The sequence below is a fragment of the Pyrgilauda ruficollis genome, unplaced genomic scaffold (genome assembly GCF_017590135.1).
Source record: "Pyrgilauda ruficollis isolate IOZ18807 unplaced genomic scaffold, ASM1759013v1 scaffold60, whole genome shotgun sequence".
In the NCBI taxonomy this organism is placed as follows: domain Eukaryota; kingdom Metazoa; phylum Chordata; class Aves; order Passeriformes; family Passeridae; genus Pyrgilauda; species Pyrgilauda ruficollis.
In genome coordinates this window covers 2,958,254-2,982,422 of record NW_024527711.1, presented here as the reverse complement: position 1 = coordinate 2,982,422, position 24,169 = coordinate 2,958,254, and the positions used below count along the sequence as shown (strand labels likewise).

Genomic DNA, 24,169 nt, shown 5'->3' with positions numbered 1-24,169 from the left:
TGCTCACACAATGACTTTTTAAGCCTCACTTGCATCCCATGCTTTCCAAGTCGTATTCCCACATTCCTGCTTCCTCCAGGGGGCAAACACAAGGACAGCACTAAAACTGCACTTTACTGAAAAGAAAAGCTGGTTTTCCTAGACTGGGCAAAATTTGTATATGTGGTATTCACCACTTCCCCTGCATATAGCTGAGGTTTAAAAGAGGCAGTCAGAAACTGAACAGCCAGCAGATCTTTCCAATGACATCAGCTATTCTTTCTGAAGTGTCCTCTGCTATTTCTTAGCCATGCTCCAACTCCAGCACTGGGAAGAATGTTGTGCACAGATAAAGTGTTCGAAATTACTCAGGACGAATGTTTGTATTTAAATACATGTTTTCCTTTAATTTAGCCATCCTGAATGGCTTCCAGTCACTCGAAGATGTTGAAAAGCACCACAAATGTGTAAAGAATTACAGCATTTACTTTAACCATAGAAGCAATTAAGTCTCCAGCAGTGTGGAAAACCACTTTTGAGCTGTATTTATTGATGCATAGATTTCACTGTAGTGTGATATTTGAAGACAAATTGCTGTGCCCATAATTAAGACTGTTGAGGAATTGGCAAGTGAAATATAATGATGAAAGACCAGCTCAAAGGGCAAGTGAGTTAGATTGGTCAGGATGATACAATCTATATGACCTCAGTGCCCTATTCCTGCTCATTGATTTCCCAATTAAATATAACTTTTTATTCAATCAGTTAGAATATACTGCAAGTTATTGATGCACTGCTGGTAGGAAAAAGCAATGAAGTAAAGATAAAACAGAGAGTGAGCACTGCCTCATTTTAACATTTTATTAACCTTAATGGGGTCATGATGAAGATGATGTTATTCACTTAGGTCTTTCATCCTTATTTTTATTTTAGTTTAAAGTGAACTTTTTCAGGCCAAACTAGGGCAAAAGCAGCCCAGTCCTGGAAATCTTAAGGCCCTTTGCTTTCTTTTATTTGAACAATGCTAAATTTCCACTGCCAGTACACCTTCATCCTGTCTCAGCTAGATGAGAGACAAACAAGGAAATGCACAGAGGAAATGAGAAAGAAGTAGAGCAGTTTCTGTATGCAGAGAAATTGAATAGACTAGGATTTCTGCTTGTAAAAAAAGCCAAATGAATGACAACAACAATGATAATATAGGTCTGTGAAATGAAAAATCACATGTAGAAGGTGAACAGTACTGTTTAGGCCTGCTCAGCTTCAGACATCAACAGCAGAAAGGAGCTGAAAGGACTGGAGAAAAAGATTTCCAGAAAGACTACACCTGCATTTGGGCAAATTTGGCTGTACCTGAATGTAAAACTCTCCAAGACATGTCAGCCAAAGAAAACTTTCCTCCTAGAAAACTGAACAAACTGAAAGTGGTTGTTGCCTTAAGCTGCATAGGACTTATTATGGGAGACATGGAGATAGAGCAGAGAATGCTTGAAGACTGCATAAAATTTATTATAGGACATTTTAAATGAACTATGGAAAGACACAAAACATACTGTGGGATGTTTAGAGGAAAGATCAAAGGTGGGGAAAGGGAGAGAACAAGTTTGATCTGGGAGGAGCAATTGTGCACAGAGGAAAAAGAAGACAGAAAAGACTACCTGCATGTTGTTGGTCACTATTTTCCTCCAGTCCCCATCACAACATCACACCTAAACTGTGTCCTTAGCAAGCTGTGTGAGCATGGTCCCTGTTCCCTCTGTGTGCACAATCCACTAGTGAACTTCATTTTTACTGGCCCTAGCTGATGTCCACCAGCCACAAGATTGAGGGGCTCTTAGGTCTGTATACCAGCAGCTGGAGGAGGTCAGGCTCGGAGGGACAGCTACCAGACAGATGGAATGTCTGTACTCTGTGTTGTCACTAACCAGGCACTCACTGCCACTGGACTTCAGGACACAGCCTGTCTCTAGCAGACCAGGAAGGCAACTCCTGTGAATCCCAACACCCAGATGATCTCTACCAATATCATTTCTATCCTAGCTTCTCCTTCTGCTTACATCACCTTTATACACCTTTTTTGTACAGTACAAATGCCCTGCAAAACAGTCCCTAGATATCAAATCCTTTTGCAGTTGCAGTGGATTGGCACCCAAGGCATTCAGAAAACCATTGGCTGTGCAACAGGCAGACATTGGGAACCCAGAGGGTGAGAAGACTGCCTGGCTCATGTCCCTGTGCTCTATGAAACCAGGTTGCAATTGTGTTTGGGATGTTACTACAGCCAGAGACACAAGCAAAAGTGCACCAGCTGAAATGAATGCATGTCTCAATATTTTAGCCCTTAGTACACCTGTGTAGAGAACACTGGTGATCTAAACTAGAAGGCTAGGCCTGCACAAGCCTGAGTGCAATCATCCTCATGATCTGTGTTACCTTTTGTATGCATTCAATGAGATTTAGATTTTCTGCATTCTTTTCCCAAATGCGCCAAAAGTTTATGACATCTTGAGTGGAACATTTGCAGCCTGATACAAAGCTCACTGCTGCCAAGGGAAACCCTTTTGTGTCTTGCTTTTCCACTTGTAAAATAAAGGTAACAACTCTAATTTATCTACTCACAGAACTAATTACAGTAACTCTTCACAGAAGAAAATCACATGACAGCATTCCACCAATGCCTTTACCAAACGAATGGGTCCATCCAAGTTTTTTATTGCAAAAAAAGCACCCAGTGCTGCAGATCCACAAGGACACTAAAGTGAAGCACTGAAGTTGAAATGAATAGCTTAATTACTTTCCATAATTTATTGGACATACACAACTGATTCCATGGTTCTCCAAAATTAATTCATGATGACCTTGAAACAAAGAAATGGTGTGAAGGACTTTCAGGCTTTCTTTCTTTTTCCCCCACACATAAATTTACAAATCTTCTCAAGATTTGTTAAATATTTGTTCAAGATTTGTTCCCCATTCAGCCATTTTCCAGCATATCTGTGCTAAAAAACCCTCCCCTCCTCAAAGAAAGCTGAACGAGGTTCTGTGGTTCCTGTCTAAATCCACAATCATTCTGACAGCAAGAAAAGCAGACAAATGGTCCGTGTTTACATTGGTCACACTTTTCACATCACTGTATTGTCCTCATTATTTGTGGAGAAAGATGTTTCATATTCAGCATTCTCAGAGATGCAGCAACCTTCTCATCTGTTAAGATTTTCCCTTGATAGAGCTTTTGAGATTTCCATCCTTTAAGGATCTGCCTATTTGTATTTTGCATGGATCACTATGCATATGTATTTTGCATAGGGAGGGAATAAGTCTGAAATGAGTCAGTATTTTTGCTGTTCTCAAGTGAGATAGTTTGAAAATTCCCCTGGCTGTGGCTTCAGTGAGATCTGAGCAGTTTCCCTTGCAGTAGATAAACAGTTTTTCAAGGAATCATCTCTCTGAGGACATTCTCTCTTAAATTATTAAAATATCTGGTGGTTCTTAGTAGCTTGAATTCATCACAGCTTTTGCATAATAAGCACTCTCTAATTTGAGTGTGTCACATCCATACAGAGACCAGCATGACCATCCAGCCTGGACTCCTGCATAATGATCATCTGCTGGAGAAGTTTCTTTAGTAAGTCCAGCATTCATGGCTCAGCTGCAGCATTGCCTGCAGAGAAGTATAAAATCTTGCTTTAAAGACTTCCATATAAATGATCTATCACAGTCCCTAGCAAGGAATTCCAGTAACTGAGCATTAAAAACATGGGTCTTACTTTTAAAAAATGTTTCTTATGTAATGTTTGGCTGCACTGGGTAGAGACCATGATCAAGGCACAAATAAATGAGCTCTACACCACTACATGCTGTTCTGATTTTCCCTACAGAAGCTTCCTCATACACATATCAATTTTTCACTGACTCTCCTGTATCAGCATTCCTAGAATTGGCTTAGCTTTACATTTCTCTTCCAACCCCTTGCTATAAATAGCTATGTCTCATATATCATTTAAAGAGAATAAAACATTACTCCTTGCATTCATTTATTTGATTTTACAGCCTTGCTTGTATGTTAATCAAATGCATAAAGTGCTGAGGTGCATAGGTGCCAAGTAAAAGTCAATATTTTACCATGAACCTCATTTATCTGCATTAGCCTGAAACAAGGTAGATCTGTAAATTTGGACATTATTGAATTTAATGACAAAGATCAATTACAGCATCTTTGACAGGACAGGGATTTGTCAGATGAGGGTGAAAAAGCATCACTTCTTCCCAAGGGAGGTTACAAATGCTGGCTGGGTGACACTGCCCATCTCTTCCAGTGGACTCATGCATTCAAATTCTTAAATAACTTTGGTTGTATTTGAAATACAGAACCACAGTTTAGCTCTGAGGGACATTTTAGCAGGATTGGCTGGAATACAAGAAAAAAGAACTAGAAAGTAATCAAAGTGTCTTCATGGGAGAGATGCACAATTTGGCTGCAAAACGGAAAGCAATTCTGAACTCAGGCTGATTCTTCCTGTGTCCAGTACATAAATACCAACCAAACTGTTTAATGATCAGTGTGGTAGTGCAGATTTTTAATTTACAAAGCTCCCCAGAAACACAAGCACTAGTTTTTGAAAGGAAGCCTGGGAAAACATGGATAATAACCTCCCCTGATGGGAGGTTACTACATTTCATTGAAGCCAATGCCTACAAATGTGTAATACTTCCTTACCCATCCTTCAGCACCATGACCTTTCCCCATCACTGTGTAGGACACATTAGTCTGTCCTGCTTGGCTTGCCTGAAATGCAGATAAGGTTTCACAAAGGAAAAACCATTTCTTTTTTCCCTTGGTGTTTTTCCAGACTTCCATCCAAGGGCTGCTGGGTACCATAACAGCCTTTGAACTTACTAAGAATTGAAGAATTTCAGGGTGTCTCAGGATTGATCATGTATCTCAGTATGTTTTTCCAAATCCTGGAAGCCAAGGCAAACCACATCTCTAATGCCTATTTTTAATTACCAGATAGGCAGAGATGAGTTACTATGGATCAAGTCTTTAAACATGGGAATCCTGTAACCCTGACACAATTTCATTAGATTGCTTTCACAAAGAAGGGGTACAGAGTTATATTCTGTATTTTCACTGGTAAGGTCTATGTAATTCAAAAAAGCAAGCTGTCTTAAAAAAAAAAAAAAGTTATTTTGGGTTGAATAAAACACATCCCTCATGCCACGTCTCTGCTTACAAAGATAGGAGTACATGTATTGTATAAAGCTGATTTATTAGCATGATAATGAGAGTAGGTAGTGCTTTTAGTCACACCTGTCCTTCACGGAAGTATTCCAGCATACGCAAACAGAAAGCACAGATCCTGAATCCAAGTGCACCACAGCTTAAGCTGACACTAATCTCACCCCTATTGTATCTAGTGAGAAGAGACTGAACAAAAAGCACTTGGACAGTCTTGAAATGTAAGGGGACCTTTCTGGACATGCAGGTTAGCCCCACCAAGAGAGCACCTGTCTGCAGTCATGAGTGAGAACCAGAAAAACAGTAGTGGGAGGCATGTCAGCAAAGCTGAGGACCCAAAGCACAGCCAAATGACCATGCAGAGAAGTTCTCCATTCTGAGCAGGAAAGCAAATAGTCAGTATGATGAAGAGTTACTACAGTTTCTAAGAGCAGGAGTCAACAACCCGTGCAATTAACTACTGGCAAAGCTTAGTCCATTCCACACACAGCAAGCTAGAAAGCTAGTGTGTTACTTGAGACGTGTAGCTGACATGGTTTACCTGACTATATGCTGCCAAGTGAAACACAAGGAGGTTACCTTCTCACCTGGGACAGAATGAGTTCAGAAATACTCAGCTATGATGTCTCAATGTCAAGTTGTAACAGACCAAGACAAGCAAAGTCAACCACCTGCAGTCCTGTGAATATCCCCCAAGGTTAGTTCACACCTCACCTTCAATTAGCTTTCTCCCAACACCAGCAGCGAACTCAGTCATCGTGGTGTAGAATTTCCTACTAATTTCTTTCAGACTTTAAGAAAACAGGGCAATTTTGCCCTCAAAATAGCAACACCAACAGCACACAAGGTAGAAAGCCCCTTCTACCTAGAGAAGCAGTTTTCTTCACTGGGAGTGAGCTGTGCCTTGCCCATCTTTGATGTATCAGAGGACCCCAGGCACCAAAGATCTCCTGGCTCTTGTGAGTACTTATAAGGGGAACATCACGGATTGGCTGTCATCAGAAGCTGAGAAACAGAGTTTAATGAGCTGTAGATGACATGACAGTACAAGCAAGAATTAAAGGTGAGGGGCCTCCATATGTGCTGTAGATCAACACCACCACCTGAAGCAGGACTGTCACTTTGTCCTGTGCTTCTTTTAGCCACTATTTCATTCATAATATTCCCAGTTAGCTGATCTAATACTGAATCTGTTTAAACTAACTCAAATTATTATGCCTAAAACAGTTTGGGAAACACTTAGCAAGCAACCTGAAGAAGCAAAACACTTTAACAGGAGGAGTGATGAACATGTACAGTTAAGCAGAAGACACAAACCTATGGAGATAGCACAGCTGGACCTAGAAAGCTATGCTTGGACAATACTTTTTGTTAACATTCATCAATAAAGCCAAGAGATTAAGTGTCTTATTTATGCTATAAATCAATTGAAACTTTTTCCTTAAGTAGTTGTATGCTTGTTTCTTTTTTTCATGCGTACAAGAAGAAGGTAGACCAGCTTTAGACAAACCAGAATTAAACTGATAACTTTAGGGAAGCCAGATTTGTCTGTTTGAAGTGGTTAAGACATGCTTGAAGAGATATTCAAACAGGGTAGGTCTCTACTGAGATCTCACATAACCAAATAGAAATGTCTTCAAAAAAATCCTTACATTGTGAACAGAATTTGTGTCTACAAAAAATATTTTGCTGTTAAGTTGATTTTGAATTCCAAATGCCTACCGCATAAAAAAAAAGGTTGGTTTGCTTGTACCCCAAGTCTTGGGGACTCCCTGTGTGTGTGGCCTATAGGGAGACTGATGGTCCTTGGGATTATTTGGTTTATCTGTTCCATTACTAGTTTTGATCCTGAAAGTATCGTTCACTGCCTGCCAGTTAATGACATAGCATTAATATAGTTATGAACTGTTTCATCCTCATTAGGGTTTAAACTGAACAGAGCAGTTTTTCAGCAGAGATACAACCAGAGCCAGTCTCAACTTCTGACACAAAGAGTGGTTTTTTAAAATGCCAAACCCTGGTATTTTATCACCATCTGCTGGTGACAAAGCGTCATTCACTTAGAAAATGTAAATTCAGTCTCAGCATATACAAAATAATTCTCTCCATAAATATTCAGATACCTTAAATGCAGCCAAGACTAGTAAGACATCCATGGAACTCAAGTCCCAAAATGTCATCTGAGGAACAGATTACATGATCTTCCATATTCTACAAATATTCTGTCATAGCTAAAGCTCTCACAGAACCATAGACAGATGCTGTCAGATAGCACTAACAGAGGGTTCAAGGTTGCTGGTAAGTGAGATAAAATCCACAGTAGAGACACGAATTTCCTCTCCACCACTGGCAAAGAACAGGTCATGCAAGGTCAATATGCCAGGCACCTTTTTTTGTGAACAAACCAGTCATCATCTCTTTCAGTTGCCCAGAGGGTTTTAAAACTATTTCCCAAATCTCAAAAAATACAGTTTACTGAAAAGTAAACTATATTCTTCCTCCTGCCTGACCTCTGCTGCAACCTATTGCCCTTATGCCTTCCCCCATCTTCACTCTTCCTCACTATTCCTGTACCTCCTACCATACCTAAACACCAGCACTGTGAGCAGGAGAAGAGACTGGATTCCTCCCACTTAAATTCCCATGTAACTGAGGCTCCTCAGATAAACGGCTGAACTGCCAAAACGTCTTCTCTAATTACTGGCAACAAAGTTGCTCTTCCAAAGGACAGTTTCTGCCTTAGAGGAGTCACTGCCTAGAAATAACAGAAGGAAACTGATTTTAAATTAGGTACTTTCGTCAGGTTGTTAGGCTGGGTAAGAAGTGCTCAATACTCTCTTCTTGCTTTGGTGCTCAACCTAGAGGCAGCTACAGACAAACTTCTGCAGCCCCAGTGAGACTTGTTCAGCAGGAATGGAACCTGTGGTGCAACATAAATTTCTCCTGAGCATGTACAAACTGGGATTCTCCAAATATTTCATATCTAGATACAGGTGACCTTATTTTCACAGCACCATTTCTGACTCAAGACTACCTACCAGCAAATTGCAAGTCTCTGCTCTTACAAAATGAGGGAATTAGGGCTTCTGAAAGAACAGGTCATCCAGATTTTAATTTTTTACCTTGAGTAAAACAATGCATTTTTGACCCATGTCTTGGAAACAACAGAAACATTCTGGCTGAAACTTTTACATATATAAAAATATAAACTAATGGAAGTACTTACTGAAAAGAACTTTAGTCCTAATAGTTAATGTTTGGAAAAGTGGAGAAGAAAGCAGGCAAAAGTCCTAATAGTGGAAAATTATAATGCAAATTAAAATATTTTAATATAAAACAGTGCCACCAATTGCACCTGTGTTCACTGTCTCCAGATTTTGATTGTTTTATGCAGTTATTTGAACATACTCAAAAGAGCATAACTAGTCTTCAGTTAAGTTGGGCACTTTGGTTCTTTTTTCCAGCCTCCAAGTAAATATTCAACCTCTGTAGACTTATCTGGTAACTTTTTCCCAATCACTATTTCTGTAAACAAAATGTTCACTGACTCCAAAAGGGAGAAGATTAACACTTATGCCTCAACAGCCCTGACAAAAGCAGCTACACAACAAATGCAGGCTACTGCTCAGCACAAAGACAATTAAAATCTCTTTCCAAAGTGGCCTTACAGAGTCTGAACCACCTGACATCACATTCCTCCATGCTCCATTTAGCCTTGTTCCTCCTCTGTCCCATGAGGCAGCTCCTTCTTCACCATTACATAATACTGTCCTTTCTGTCACACCTTTTCACTATCCCAAATGCCCTCAGCCCTATTCTTGGCACCCTACAGCAGCCTCATCTGTGCTCTCAAGGCCATTAAGGATTCCATGAGCCCTAAGATTCCTCAGCTACACAGAGAAAACAATTCTTGAAACACCCCAGGCTTATTGGTCAGGGGAACCGGTCAAGAGCCCAGTCTTCTCTATCACCTGATCTCACATGGCCAAAAACGAGAGCCTCAACACCTTCCTGAAACAGGAGAGACGTGCACCTGTGGGCAGATCTGCCCAGTGCCTTCCTGACTGCTGGCAGCTGGAACTGGCTGCAGGGCTGCCTGCTCTCCTGCAGGGAATCTGGGGGAAATGGACCAAGAAATGACAAGAGCAATCAGAAAATATGGAACAACTTCTGCACAATAAATGGCTACATAGGCTACAACTCCTCAAGCTGGAAAACCTGCAATTAAGTTCATGAAATCCTTAATGGCCTGGAGACTAGAAAAACAGCAGAAAAATACACTGACAAACAAAGAGAAAAAGGTGTCCAGAGAAAGAAGAAAGGAGAACAACAAAACCCACCCCAAACCTACCACATAAATATTTTACAAGCTCTTCCTGTTTTTGTAACTGTGACTAAAGTGAAATGAAGTACAAGAAAATTACTCTTTATTCAGGAAAAAAAGTTACTTTCCACAGTTCTTGCTCATCCAGGATCCACACCTTACTGCACTCATGGTTAGACACATGTAGATGCTTCTGCTCTGTGTGTTCAGGTGAAATCCCAGCACATACTCTGGCACACCACCCACCACTATATTGGTGAAGTTTTGTGTCAATCTGGACTCAACTTGCCTGAGATTTCTTCTTCTTACTCCTACCTTTGCCTCACCCAGGAGCCGAAACTTCTTCTCAGAAGTTCTCTACAAATAACTGTTCTCTGTGTCATGCCACTATCTGTCACTATTGACTAGGAAATACCTTCCCTGACTGCACAGAGGGAATGTGCCTGCTCCGTATGACCTTCTTTTACCTAAATGGCATTAAGGCATGGATCTTATAGGGGTGCAAGTGAACATCTGTGTCACAAGTAAGTTCTAGAGCAACTTCCTAAACAGGCTCAGATTAGCTTTTAGCAGGGGGAGCAGCAATGGCTCTGCTGCTGTCATTGCACAGAAAGCTCCACAAGATTAGATAAATAGTAAATAATCAGCTTTAAATTTAAAAAAAATAATAAAAAAAAATTAAAATCATGCCTAAACAAGAGTGCATGAGAGCCCTGATGAGATCATGCTGCAAAATGGGGCTGCCCTGAGCCTTTTGGACATGGTGTAGTCTCAGAGGTTTGCAGCAAGCTGGCAATCTGAGATGAGCTCTTGCCTAATTAACAGATTTCTTGTTGTGTCTCAGTGGCTGCACTGCAGAGCTTGGCCACCCTTCGCTAATTTGCAATATCTCAAGCTTTAAAACACTTTCTTTCTTTCCAGCTCATTGGGGCCAGCTGGAAAAGCACCTGCCAAGCGGAGAACTCACTTGAAAATGTCCAAATCCAAAATGAGGCCTGGGACTAAGCAGTTCTGCTCTATTGCCTCAATACTTCTTACACCTGGGCTTCTTACTACATGCAAGAGGTGAATCAGGCAGAAACACATATTGCATTCTGCCTCTACAAATAATCACGGGCGAGCATCAGCATTTTTAATAGGTCTTGCTCTCATAATTCCCTCACATTTTCACACTGCAAGGGACAGGTTGGTTACCCCATCTGGTAGCAGGCACTGGGGTCTTATTTTAAGTTTTTAGCATTTGGAAAGGCAGCACAATGCTTTGCTAAAACTTTACTACCACAAAGCGAGCAACAAAAGCAACACTCTGGGAGCTTCCCCAGTGACAAACCTCTGCCATAAGGCACAGGTGCAGTGCCCAGGGTCTGGGAGGGCTGAAGACAGGAGAAGCTGTCCACCAAATGTGATCCTGGCTGCAGGAAAGGCCCTGACATTGCCTACAGAGATGGGTCAGTCACAGGTTTCACAGTCCATAGCAGCACACTGGCATGGTAAAACGGGAGAGGTTTCATAAAGATTTGTGGCAGAAATATAAATACGGGTATGATTAAGATTGAAGCATGAATTAAAATACCTGTGTAAACACCAAATGAGACGTGAGAACAAGATTTAAAGGAGTGGCTTCTACAGAAAGTGCAGAACACTGTTCTCAGTCCAAGCAAGGAATGCTTTGTTTCCATGTGGCCCAGCCAGCTGCGCTCCGACACCCCGGAGACCGCAAGCAATGAAGCACAGCAGCTCCCCTCAGCCAAAGAACACGGGCGCAGCCTACATGGCAACTTTGTAAGAGAGCCGCCCTGCAAACACAGGTCGCAGAACAGTCTTTGTGTCTTGAGCTGAGGGGAATTTCTGTCATAATTTATGGAGATTTACCAGATGAACTGCTTCTCCTCATCTCCCTGTTCATTTTCTTCCTCTGTTGCCTGATTTCATCCCGTGCCTACACGCCATGATCACGGATCTAAGGCAACTCAGCCTAGCTAAAACACAAGGGCAAAAGACTCTGCGGTATTTTGCTGAGAACACTCCTGCCCACAGCCCCTGGCCAGCGGCGGGGCTGGCCCGGGACAGCGCCGGGCGGTGTCACCTCTTGCCCCCCATCATGCACATCAGCGCGGTGACGCGGAAGAACTACATCTCCCGTCATGCTCCGCCCCCACACACCCATACCGCCTGTGCGCGGGCGCGCGTTGCACTGCGGGAGTTGTAGTCCATGGTGGCGGCGCTGCGGAAGTGACTCGGCGGCGCCGGGGTGAGCGGGGGCGTGTTGACTTTCCGGGGACGGCGCTCATGGAGGCTCGGGAGTAGCGAGGCGTCTGAGGGGGTTCGCCGGCCGCCGCCATGTTCGGCTGCCTGGTGGCGGGCAGGCTGGTGAGCGCAGCCCGGGCCCGAGCGGGGCCCTCAACCCGCTCGGGGGCGGGGTGGAGCTGCCGCAGGGCCTTGGCCCCCCCGGGCCCAGGCAGGGGCCCCGCCTGCCCGGCGCTCGGCTGGCTCCTGCCCCGCGTCCCCACAGGCTGCTGCCTTGTCGAGCGTCCTTGCCGGGAGGCGCTTGCCATCCCCCTGGCGGTGTTGTCTCCTCAGAGACAAGCTGGGAGCTTAAAAGAAGCTTTTTAAGGCTAGATTGTGCCTTGGCTGCAAGGATGTGGCATCTCGGGTAAAGAGGAGGGTATCTTCTGCTCTGGCATTCAGCCATCCTTCTGCTGCCTTTCTCAAGGTCTATTGTATTTCCTATGTGAACAGGTTTCCATGATCCTGGGGTTGTGCCAGCCAGGTGGTCAACAGCCACTTCTTAGTGACTTGGCAACCTCTTCTGCACCCTATTTTCCTCCTACGCACATGGGGAGCGAAGGTATTCTGATCCTGTAGTCCCGGGTGGGATATGTGTTCAGTGCAGGTAGAACAAGACTGTTGTGTCTTTCTGGTAATATTTTTTGCAGTTGTTCTTCTGCTGTGTTTGACTTTTATCTGGCTATTTGCTCTTTAGGCTAGTACGTTCCTCACTTTTTGTTATGTACCACTTTAGGTGTATTTCTGTAAAAGGAAATTCGCAGACAGATGAAGATGAAAAACATGTCAATACTAATAAAGGTTTTGTTCTCTTTAGGTACAAGCTGCGCCCCAACAAGTGGCCGAAGACAAATTTGTATTTGATTTACCAGACTATGAAAACATCAACCATGTAGTGGTCTTCATGCTGGGAACTATACCATTTCCAGATGGAATGGGAGGATCTGTCTATTTTTGTTACCCAGACCAGAGTGGGATGGCAGTGTGGCAGCTGCTGGGGTTTGTCACTAATGAGAAGCCAAGTGCCATCTTCAAAATTTCTGGTCTGAAATCTGGTAAGACTGGTAGAACATAGCGTCGATACGTTCCTGAATGCATAAGGGATAAATGTGTGAAGGTTGCTTTGAACAAAAAGCTACTTAAAAAGGCAACATACTCTGTGTTTTCAGATAGTTTTGAGCAGGTGCACTAGAAGCAGCCTGTCATCTTCATGGACATCTGTCTGTGTGTTACTGTTCTTTGTGAAATTTCTCTCTCATCTTTTCTTGTGTGTGGTGTTGATCTGGAAATTCTTCTAAGCAGACCTGATGTGTTTTTGTCCTCTTTTTGTCCTCTGCATAGAGGAAAAATGATCCTGTAATTTCCCTGCCATGTTTTTAGGTGTTTGTCTAGACATGCCAGCAGCATTTTCTTTCAGCTTCCTCTGCTAAGTGGTTGTATTTTTTTTTAGCACAGACAGGTTTTGCAGGGAGTGGAGCCTGGCAGTGATTTCTGACAGCTGGCACTACCCAGCCAGGGGCAGTTGCTCTATAGAATTGTCCAATAGACAATTGGACCTCAAAATAGACCTCACTGGAAAGCAGCTTTCCAAATGTTTTCATTCTTTTGGTACGTTGAGTAAAGTGTTTGTGTGTGTCTTTGTGTGCATTTGTTTTCCTGAATACGAGGGGTGTGCTGTGTGCATTATTAAAATGATGAGACATTCCCATGACACACCTCCGTCGTATGGAAGGGACAGATACATCAGTCAAGCGGCTTAAAGTGTTACAGTGATAAAGTAGTGCACATCTTTTGTAGGCTTGGATGTAGTCTACATCTTTAACTTGAATTTCTGTTGAATTAAGCAATGAGGTTGCTCTGCTAAAATGTATTCATTCATAACATGACATGCTTTCTTTTGGGTCAGTCCTGGATGTGACAGTATGGTTGAGATAAGGGCTCTCAAGCTGCAGAGCAAAATGAATTCTGATTGTACACATTCCTCAGAATCTTGGGTTTTCTTCAGAAGAGGGAGCAGCTGCAGGAAGGGTGTGAGGGGATGTGGTTTTGTGTATCCCAAAGGTGTGTGTAATGGTAAAGCATATAGCATAACTCCAGTGCTTTTGGTGTATATTTCTCATGCTTGAAAGACTCACTGGTGTGTGCTCTCAGACAGCTTTGGAGGAAAATACATTTTCAGATGCTTTTTGCATGATTAGCCATAATTTCCCAGTAAGGGCTGCTCTCAAGGAAGAGCTCAGTGGCATAATTGAACACATTTGCAGCGCCTTGAGGCAGTGCTGTGCTTGATCTGAGCAGCAGAGAGCTCTGCCATTCCCATTGTCTGCAGCTTAGCCCTGACTGTGGACTCAGTCTAAGCTACACAATCTAAGTTTCCATGGTCATAAACAATTTTAAGGTGGGGAAGACTATGTAACAGAGAGCTGGAATCACTGAGAGATATTGCTGATACTTGAACTCTGCATTTTGGGTTTAATACCTGGTTGAGAGGACCAAAGGTGTGTCTCTGTCAGCTCCCTGGGAAGCAGTGGTTGTAGCAGAGTTTCATTTCACACATAAAGAAGGGGCTTAGAAATGCTCCCTGCCTTGGAATTGAAAGGGGTTTTTTTTGTTTTCAGTTGTGCCTGAAGGTGTGGTAGAAATAGAAAACAAACTTTGGACTTGTATTTTGCACCCTTACTGGGAGTAGGTTCACAAGTGGGATAAGAGTTAGAGCAGAGCCTTCTCCATGACAGACTTTTCTGCTGTGATGCTGTTTATGCTCTAATAGGATGTCTGCATTTGAGGCCTACACATGGGTAAGGGTTTTATTGTGGTTGGGTTGAAAGGTAATGAGGGCTCAATCATTGAATTAAGGGTTCAATGAAGGGAAAGAAATGGGTGGAAAAATACTTTCCTGATGCACTGCTCTGCAGTGATGTAATGTGTTGGAGAGTGTAGGGTCTGAATACAAAAAACTGAGCTTGTATTTCAGTACTGTTTAACATTCTCAGCATTTGTAAGGTTTGGAATGCTAATTGCAAGAGCCAAGCATGGAAACCGTGGAGTGTATTTCTCCTAGTGTGAGGATGGCAATGGATGCTTTTATTTCACACTTTTAGGCAGACATCTTTCCAAGGCTGTGGTTCTGTGGGAGTTCTTGGAGAGTGAATGGAATAGCTGTGTTTTATTGTTTGTATCATGACTGTCTAAAGTAATCATACATTGTAACAAAGCCTGTTGCTTGAAGATGTTACATTTTTATTGAAATGTCAGTTTCTCAGGTGGAGATGTTACAAGATGAAAAATTTGTACCAGCTCTGTTGCTGTTGGGATTTTTTAATAATGAACTTGTTACTTGGTTTCTGATAGCTTGTATCAAGCAAGCACCTATCACCAGCAAATGTGAGATCACACAGCAATAAAATGGCATTCCTCAGAAGAGGTTCTAGTAGCATTTCAGGAGATGAACTCTCTTCTGACTTTGTGTTAAAGTAACATTTTAATAGGAGTGCTTTACTCATAAGGTAGCACTGTATTGCAGTTGTAGGATCTGGACTAAGAAGTAGCACTTCAGTTGAAAAGGGTGCTGAATTTATGAGTGTACTTTCTGTATGGGTTGGCTGTTTGCTTCTTTGTGACTTGTGTCTCTGCAGAGGAATGGCTGAGTTCCTGATCTCAGTTCAACTTGTCAGACTGTTTTTGCTGGCTGAGTTTTTGACTAAGTGAGATGGTGCTTTTGGTCTCCATTAGCCTTTCTGGCAGCTTAGGATGGCACTGACTGGTCTGCAGGACAGCCCTTGATTAGCTCTGCTTTCTCCTGCTAGTAAGAGGCCAGAGAGTGCTGCAGAAACATTGCGTCTGTGTTAAGAGGGTACTTGACCACTGTGTTCCCACAAACACAGGTGCAGCATTAGTGTTTGCTTACTGATTGCACTCTGGTCCCACAGGCCTTTTCCCTGCATTTTCCCTTAGAGATGCTGACAGAAGAGTACATGATTTAAGTGACTCTGAGTCTGTCCTTGTTTACAGAGACCTTGGCTGAAGCTGGGACTAAAAGTATGGGTTGAGAAAGGTCAGAAGTGAGGGCAGAAGGCTGGGATGATGCCTGTGTTTATGGCAAGCAGTTTGGGGATGGTTCCTTCTTTTCTTTGTGGCACTTGCAAAGTCAGAGGCCTTTCTGTTCCATTACTATTTCTTTGACCTTTGCTGCTTTGGTGGGTTTTAGCAGTTCAGACGAGACCTGGGGCTGCCCAGCCCTCCCTGAGTCAGAGGGATCATAAACCAGTGCTCTCTACTTTCTCAGAGCAGGTTTACTAGAACCTGACTTTAATGAGTAAATCAAACAACTGCAGCAGTGCTGCATATTTCTTGTTTATCTGCAATGGCCCAAATGTGAATTAAAAGCTAGGTTCCTGTAGAGAAAGGTTCTGCTGTCTTTCACTCACTGATCGTATTCCCTCTTGAATCTGTTTACTTCATAGGGAGCTGTAAAGTCATGTTCTTCTGGTTTTTAGAAATTTCCTTATGATCTGTTGTGCTTTTTAAATGTACCAATCACACTGTTCCATCTGTTGTGCTTGTGTGTACTTTTGCCTGTGCTCAGACTGTGGTTTTCCTGTATTTCCTGATAGGGAGATCCCTCTGGTGGGAGCTGGGGAATGCCTTGTACAGGAGAAACACGGTGGTTGAAGTTACACAGCCTTTACGTGTGTGCCAAACCTAACGTGTGCTGTTCGTGGTGCTTTCAGGCAAGGGAAGTCAACATCCCTTTGGTGCCATGAACCTCCCACAGACACCAACAGTGGCTCAGATTGGAATCTCAGTGGAACTGCTGGAGAACCTGGCCCAGCAGACTCCTGTTGCAAGTGCTGCTGTGTCATCAGTAGATTCATTCACAGAGGTAGCCTGGACTTTCCATTTTCAGAAATTCTCTTTCTATGGAAGTCTCAAGAATTGAGCCTCTGAAGCACTAATTGGGGAGTGGGTAGGGGATGCTGCTGGGAGTGGCAATAGGATTGTAAGCAACCTAATAATTGTCAAATCATTTGGTTGGATGCTTTGATACTATGAAATTGCTTTTTCTTACACTGAAAAACTGTGTCCTGTAAAAGACTGGAATTTGCATCCTCAGTGACACGAGGCCAAGAGGTTCACTTGTGTCAGTGTCACTCTACTCTAAAATTATTTATGATACTTCTTGTAGGAGCAGCTGTGACTAAATACATGTAAGAGAGAATGGATCTTTGGTGATTTGTAGGTGCTGAAACTTCAAGTTAAGGCAAATGTGGACATGGATGCAGAGAGATATTAAGGTGCACCACTTTCCCTGGAGAAATCCTTCTGATGTAGCTATGCAGAACTACAGAACTATGCCCTTTCCCACAGAAAGATTTTTATTTGTTTTTCCCCAATGCCTTCACTGTGGATCAGGCCTTGGGCTAAATATGTGCCATTTTTTAACCCAGCCTGTCCATTGGTTTGAAGCTCTGGAAATCCTCAACCAGCTCTGGCAGTTAGTTGGCAGTCTGACAGCAGTCCAAGGCAAGCTAGACCTGCATAGTGGGTCTTGATTTCCCTAACACTGATGGCTCTGGCATTTTCTTCTAACATTTCAGCAGTTGGTGAGGCTTTTCTTCAGGCCTTTTTTACCTTCTCACTTTCCTTCCAGGTGCTTGCTGAGGGAGACTGGTAATGGTACAGTAATCCTGATACTGTAGCTGATGTTCTTTGGCAGTTTATACACATTGTAGCTCCAAATAGGTAATGTTTCTCACAGAAAGTTACCATGACTAGGAGTTGACCAACAGCTATTTTTGTAAACTACTGTTAATTGCACTTTTCTAGAGTTGTTAGGGGCTAAGGACACATAAATAATATTTCTGATTCCACCAATTTTTATTATAGCAGTATTTAAGTTATGAGGAATAACGTGCCACATCAGGTCATTTGAAAGATGGCTCATGGATTTTTCTGGCAGTAATATATAAAATAAAAAAACCACCTCATGATTGCATAACATTTTTACAAATGTAATTTTCAGTTCAGTGAATTTTTTTTAAAAAAGAGCAGCACCTAACTCTGAGCATCTTAACTGAAATTGTAATTGCCTTCAAGGAATGCAATTGACCCAAAGGGTGAGGTATTACTTACTCCCTACAGAGAAAATGTGTGAGGTCAAAGTGAAAGGAAACCTTTGAGGGAGTAAATTGCAGAGGAAGGGCCTATATGACTGGGAGCATATTTGTTAATAACTAATGGCTTTCATTTAATATTTGACATCAGCTCTTTGGAACTGCTACATTATAGCAATAAAAGTTTTTTAAACGGCAAAATCATCTGTTGGTACCCTAAGTTAAGGAGTTGCTCTCCTATTACATTTTTAGCAATTTTTATGAAGACTTATGATTGAATATGTCTTTTTATGCATATAAACATATATAAAAAAGAAGTAGGACAAAACCATAGAGTTCTGCATGTGAGTGAAATGAGACTGAGGGCAGGATTCTGGGATATGATTTCTTCTGCTCCTTTTGTCAGAGGGGAGCACAAGACTGTGCATTTATGAACTCAGGCTCTGTTTTCCTGTATCATTTCACTGTCTATAATTTTCTATACGAAAATCCTTGTTCTCCCACCAAAACAAAGCATAACTTTTTTCTTTTTTTTTTTTTTTCTTTTAATAGAAGAAATAAGGAGTAGTTAGACTTGTATATTTGTAGACTGGCTGGGAATGTCATACATTCCAGCCTCATCCTCTACACACAGGGCTTGCTATTTCTTGGCCTCTCTTTCACTCTCTTCTTTTCTAGTCCTACAATTTAGGAGTGCCCTGTGCATCCTTTAGGTGTTTTCCCCACAAGATCTTGTAGTAAAAGGTGCCAGGACAGCAGCCCTTCTGTGGGGAATGCTAAAGGAAATTACCCTGTCACTGGAGTCTGATGAGCTGTAAATAGATTACAGACTTTTCCAGTGGTTTAACAAGTGTTTTTCTGTGAGCTGGAATGGCAGCTTTGGCCCAGTCTGGAGTTCTTCTGATTTTTCAGTTTGGAGGAGAGGGACAGGTCTTGTCACTCTATCACTTTTTTGTCATGAACAGAAAATGTTCTTCCTAAAGCTGTTTGTCCAGTTGGATGAAACTGAGCAGGGAGAGGGTAAGTGAAGATTCTTAAAATGATTTCTGGATGCCTGATGGATCTGAGGGCAAAACTGAAGCTTAGAATGTTTTGATGTCTCTGGACCTACTACATCCACTTTGCCACTGTGTTTTAGATGTCAGTGCTAAAATTACTTCATGTAGTAGCTATATATCTGTTAAACTTTTGCACAAAAGTTCAAATTGAAGAAAGAACTTCCTTAAAATATCTCTTTTTTTTTTCAGTTCACTCAGAAGATGTTGGATAACTTCTATAACTTTGCTTCCTCGTTTGCTGTTACTCAGGCACAGATGACCCCAAATCCTTCTGAAGCTTTCATTCCTGCAAATGTAGTTCTGAAATGGTAATGACAGTGATCTCTAGTAACAAATATTCTTTTTTTTCTAGGCATTAGACCATCATTTCTAAGCACTGAACGATTGTCATGCTATTCAGTGAGATGATGCAGAAGTGTTTAAAATTGTTGTTGTTTATTTCTAGTATAGACAGGTCCTGCCCACTGTTTTTATATTTATTTGTGAGGGCTTTTTTTTGTTAGAAAAGTGCTATGCAACCAGTGAAACGTTTTTGGTTCTAAAAAAGTTGCCTTTGACATATGTGCATTTGCACTGTGTTGCTGATAATGCAAAGGCTCTGGAGTTGTGGGAAGACAGAGCACACTGATACATGTCATTTTATGCTTATTTGTTTTAGTCTCTATAGGTGCCTTACTTAAGAATATGTGAGAGGTGATGAAATCATGTCACTAGTTGACCTGGTTCTGTCACCAAGATCCTTGAGTGTAAATATGCAATTCCCTCTGGGAGTTGTTTTCCAGGAACTGGTTTAATAACTGTCTGGGGATAGCCTGTGTAGTCTGGACATAAATTGTGAACTGCAGGCAATCCTTTAGGTTATCTGAAAATGTCTTTCCTATCAGTTTGGCCTTATTTATTTAGCCTCTGCAGTATTAACCTAAGACCTTTCAAAATCAGTGTTTGAGACTATCTGAATACAGTTTTATCATTAGTAGGATCTCATGAATATGCAAGCAGTTGATGAGAACCATATGTATTGTTTGGGAGTGTAATTTGATACAGATGCCTTGTGTTTAGAAGGTAACTACGAACTCCATGAACTGTATGTGGGTAGAGTCTCTGATGTGACTGGTCAGTGCCTGGGTGAGGCTGAATTGCTTTAAAGCCCTTCAGTCTTTTCTCATTTAAGCTAGGCTATGAACTATGAGGTATAGAACATTTTGTGGTTTCCTTTGTTTCATTGGCAGCACCTTTTGATTCCTTACATTTTGGGTTTGTGAGGATTAAAAGGGGGGGGTTTAACTTTTGTGGCTCAAAGCCTGTAGGCTTCTTTATTGGTTTTTTTCCTTTGTCTTGTAGAAAGGCACAGGAATTGTATATTTTGTCTCTTTCTTCACTGTGTGTCAACAGTGAATTCTGATGCTGTTTGTTTATGGTTTGCTTGGTTTTGTGAGTATGGAAAGTGAAATTGGGACAACACGTTTGCATTATGTGTTAGAGAATTACATTTCCTCATTTGATTTTACTAGAACATTACCATCCAGCCTCAGATTCATATATTCATTCATGATTTCCTAGCCCAAAAAAACATTATGCATAAAACAGCCACTTATAATTCATGGACTTGTTTAGGTTGGAACAGACCTTTAAGATGAAGTCCAATCGTTCGCCTCCTGCTGCCAAGTGCACCACAAACCCAGGGCCAATAAAACATGTCCACATGTATTTCAAACACCACCAAGGACAGTGGCTCCACCACTTCCAGTGCTTGACAAGCTCTTCAGCAAAGAAAATTTTCCTTATATTCAATCTAAATTAACGTTAAATTTTACTAAGCTTGAATGTGTCTCCTCTGGGATACTGCTTTAACAAAATTCATCTTGGTGAAATAACTAAGTCTAACTGCAAATATTCCAGATATGCAAATGGATTTGGGATTTACTGATTTCCTGGTGTAAAACAGATGTAATTGGTCATGTTCTCTGCATAGACTAAATTATTTGTACCCTTTTTTAAAAACACAATTGTATATGCAGCAGCTGTTGGTTTTTTTTTTTTTATTTTTCTAGGTATGAAAACTTCCAGAGACGTCTGACACAGAACCCTCTCTTTTGGAAAACATAAGCTTAAATTCTGTCATTTGGAGTTCTTTCTAAAGTGTTACCTGAAAGATGCATCAAGTAACTCTACTGAAGATTTTGGTGGGGGGGGGGAAACCCAAACAACGATTAGTCTAAATAGACAAACTAGTAACTTTTATATTACTATTGAACAGTATTTAAAATTAAAATTAATGAAACTTACTAGTCTGCATGTTGGTTTATTTAATTGAAATGCTTGGCTGCAACAAGAAATCAGTGTTCCATGTAGAAATATCTACTTGAAACTGCATTTAAAGTGGAAAAAAATTACAAGATGAAAAATGGCAGCAGTGTGTCATACTTGTGTGGTGCTTTGGGGTGTTGTACACAAACTGAATGCAGATTTTTCCTTCTTTACCTCATTTGAAGAGTGATCAGGCAACTGTGAATATGCTGATGGTTTTCCTGCTGGTACTTGCACTGTAAGTTCTTCCACTTTGTGGACAACTAATATTCCTGTCCCCAGCTCATATAAATGGTACAGCAGTATTTCCCTCTTTGGCAGTAAGACACTATTGAGCTTAATCCTGGAGTACCTGTCTTTTAACTTTTCCTGTATGAAAGTGTAATGAAGAGGAATCTTTGGGAACTTCAGCTGTGCTAGAAGAATTTTTCCCAGTAATAATAGAGTAAAATCTTGTTTCTCTTAGAAACATGTGCGGTGTCTGATAATGCTGTCTAGGTTACTGGCACCAAAAGCTGTCACATTTGCTCATAAATCCATAGGATTTTGGAGTGGTCTGAGTGGTTCTCATGACAAGTACAGTTTCTGCTAGTGCCACACATGCCCAGGTATCTCATAGGTAACCTGCAGCTGGCCCTTCTGTTCACTAGATTGAACAAATACTGAATGAAGAAATACTGTTTTGAACAATAGATCTTGCTTTTTTAAGTTACTTTCTGTAACCATGGACTAAGACTTGTTCCCAAACCACTGCCATGAAAATAAAAGTTTTTACTGGTTTCATTGAATGGGAAATGAAGCCTTTAAGGAGTCCTTTATCAAGTCAAGTCAGCTTTAGGTATGCTTGTCCTGAGAACGGAAACTCAGTCCTTTGAGCATGCTCAATGACACCCTATGTCATTTCTGCCTCAGCTTAAAGTGGACTCTTCCCTGGCATAAAAGCAGAGGGACTCAAGGAATAAGAGGGATGAGCTCAACCTGGGGCCTAGAAGAGCAGGAAAACAAACTGATGAAACCCAGGAAATCTGTTGTAAGAACAGCTTTTGAAAAGTAAAACTAATTCTCTCCCAGGTAATTTATGGAACAAAGCTCATGGTTATTTCCTGGAAGCCATGGCACAGACCCAAGCCCTGAAAAATTTGGGTTGCCTGCTTGACAAGGCTTAATTCTCGTAAAGACGTATTTGTAGGCCACATGTTTGTAGAGAAGCAGCAATGAAGGAACTTAGCAGAGGCCCAGGCTGAACTCCCTCATCAGAATGGGTCATTAGGATAATTCTGTGTTAGCTGTCAAATTCTGCTGTAGGATGTGGTAGTTTTGTCACACAGGTGGCAGATGCCTCACCTTGCTGGTGACAGAAGTGGATCAGATGAGACAAGAGGGACCAAATGGAAGTTGGGAATGGTCATTGCTCAGCTTCTCACACTTCTAAGGAAGGATCTGGCTGGTATGGAAATAAGTAATTAACACTTCACAAGCCATTGCAAGACATCAGGAGTTAGGGAATATGTGTCTACATGATGTAGTAGACTCACTCCATCAGCACAATTTAATTAACAAAGGAGTGATTTATTTGTAAGAGACTACCTACAACTTCCTCATCTGACTGCCCAGAGCTGCCCTCTATGAAATAATCCTCATGTCACTACTCCCTGCTGCAACTTCTATGGCCCTCACTATCTGACATGGTTTGGTGAAGAGCAAGTCATAGAACTATAGGTATTTAAACCCAAGGGCCCTGTTTGGGCACAGGCTGTCACTCTGCTGCTCACTCTTCTAGTTATAACAAGCTACTTCTGTTCTGACCAAAGCTGCATTCTGGTTATTCCAGATGCTGGTGGGATTGTTGTTTGGGTTTCAGGAAGCCAGACACGCCAGACTAGACCATGTGGGTGGGATCACTAAGTCCAACATGAGTGCTGTGGCTGCTCTTGCCCCTGCTCCAGTCATTAGGACTGTAAATGAAAATATCTATTATATGGGGTTTGAATAATTCAGTAGTGTAGATTAAGAACTTCTCCCTGTGCTATAGCCACTGTGGGTTCAGTGGATGTTGTCTCTGAGCTCACTGAATCTAGCACATGCTTGAGAGCATCATTGTAAATTACTTTTCTTTCCTGCTGTGACTGAGCTTACAGATCAGAAACTCACAGAGGGAACAGTCTATCCCCCTTCAGTATCAGTATTTTGCCTTTCACAACTGCTGTGAATCATTTCTACAGGTTGTGTGGATGTCCAGACTGTGCTTCTCAAGCATATGTGCTTTTTCTTTCTCAGCTTTGAAGCATAGGATTATGGTGGGTGAGTTTCACTAGCTCTGTGAGATCCTATCATATGATCACTGGTTAGGATGCTTGAGGAAACAGGCATTCAGTTTGTCTAAGGAAATTTAACTTAAGAAACCCCAGGGTCGTCTAACCTGTCTCCCAACAATACTTCTTATCTCAACATTGTGGTTGTAAAATGGGAGAAGGGGATTATAGGAAAAAAATCTGACAAAAAACAAAGATAGATACATTTATCTATTTTGCCTTTAACATATTATATATATCTATATATAGATACATATACTTTTTTTTTTTTCTCCACATGCAAAATACTAAAATTCCTTTCCCCGGGTATAGCCAGAGGTATAATGCCTGTAATAATAACAACCTCAATGTAATACAAATTATTTTGTAATGATCCTCCTACATTTAGAGTAATATTCCCAGTTTCTAGATACTAGGGAGTTCAGGTTTTAAAGAAAACCTGTAAAAAAAAAAAATAAAATACTGTCTACTGATCATTAGGCTTTGAGGCTAACACACCTTTCCATGACAAACTCATAACCATGGCAAGGGTAGATATATTTCCCTCCATT

The 24,169-nt window shown here is 41.5% G+C and overlaps 1 protein-coding gene across 4 annotated transcripts; it reads left to right on the top strand.

Moving 5' to 3' along the window:
* Positions 1-11,793: 11,793 nt before the first annotated feature.
* HIKESHI (heat shock protein nuclear import factor hikeshi) lies at positions 11,794-21,284 on the top strand. 4 transcript variants are annotated; one of them, XM_041483649.1, is made up of 6 exons: positions 11,800-11,912; positions 12,282-12,390; positions 12,646-12,883; positions 16,559-16,710; positions 19,189-19,307; positions 21,051-21,284. In XM_041483649.1, the coding sequence occupies exons 3-6, from the start codon at positions 12,733-12,735 to the stop codon at positions 21,103-21,105; spliced, it is 477 nt and encodes a 158-aa protein (XP_041339583.1). In that variant the 5' UTR covers positions 11,800-11,912; positions 12,282-12,390; positions 12,646-12,732; the 3' UTR covers positions 21,106-21,284. The 4 variants fall into 4 exon arrangements, with proteins under 4 accessions (XP_041339581.1, XP_041339583.1, XP_041339582.1 ...); XM_041483648.1 differs by lacking the exon at positions 11,800-11,912 and adding an exon at positions 11,922-12,195; XM_041483647.1 differs by lacking the exon at positions 12,282-12,390 and having other exon boundaries at positions 11,794-11,912.
* Positions 21,285-24,169: the final 2,885 nt, after the last annotated feature.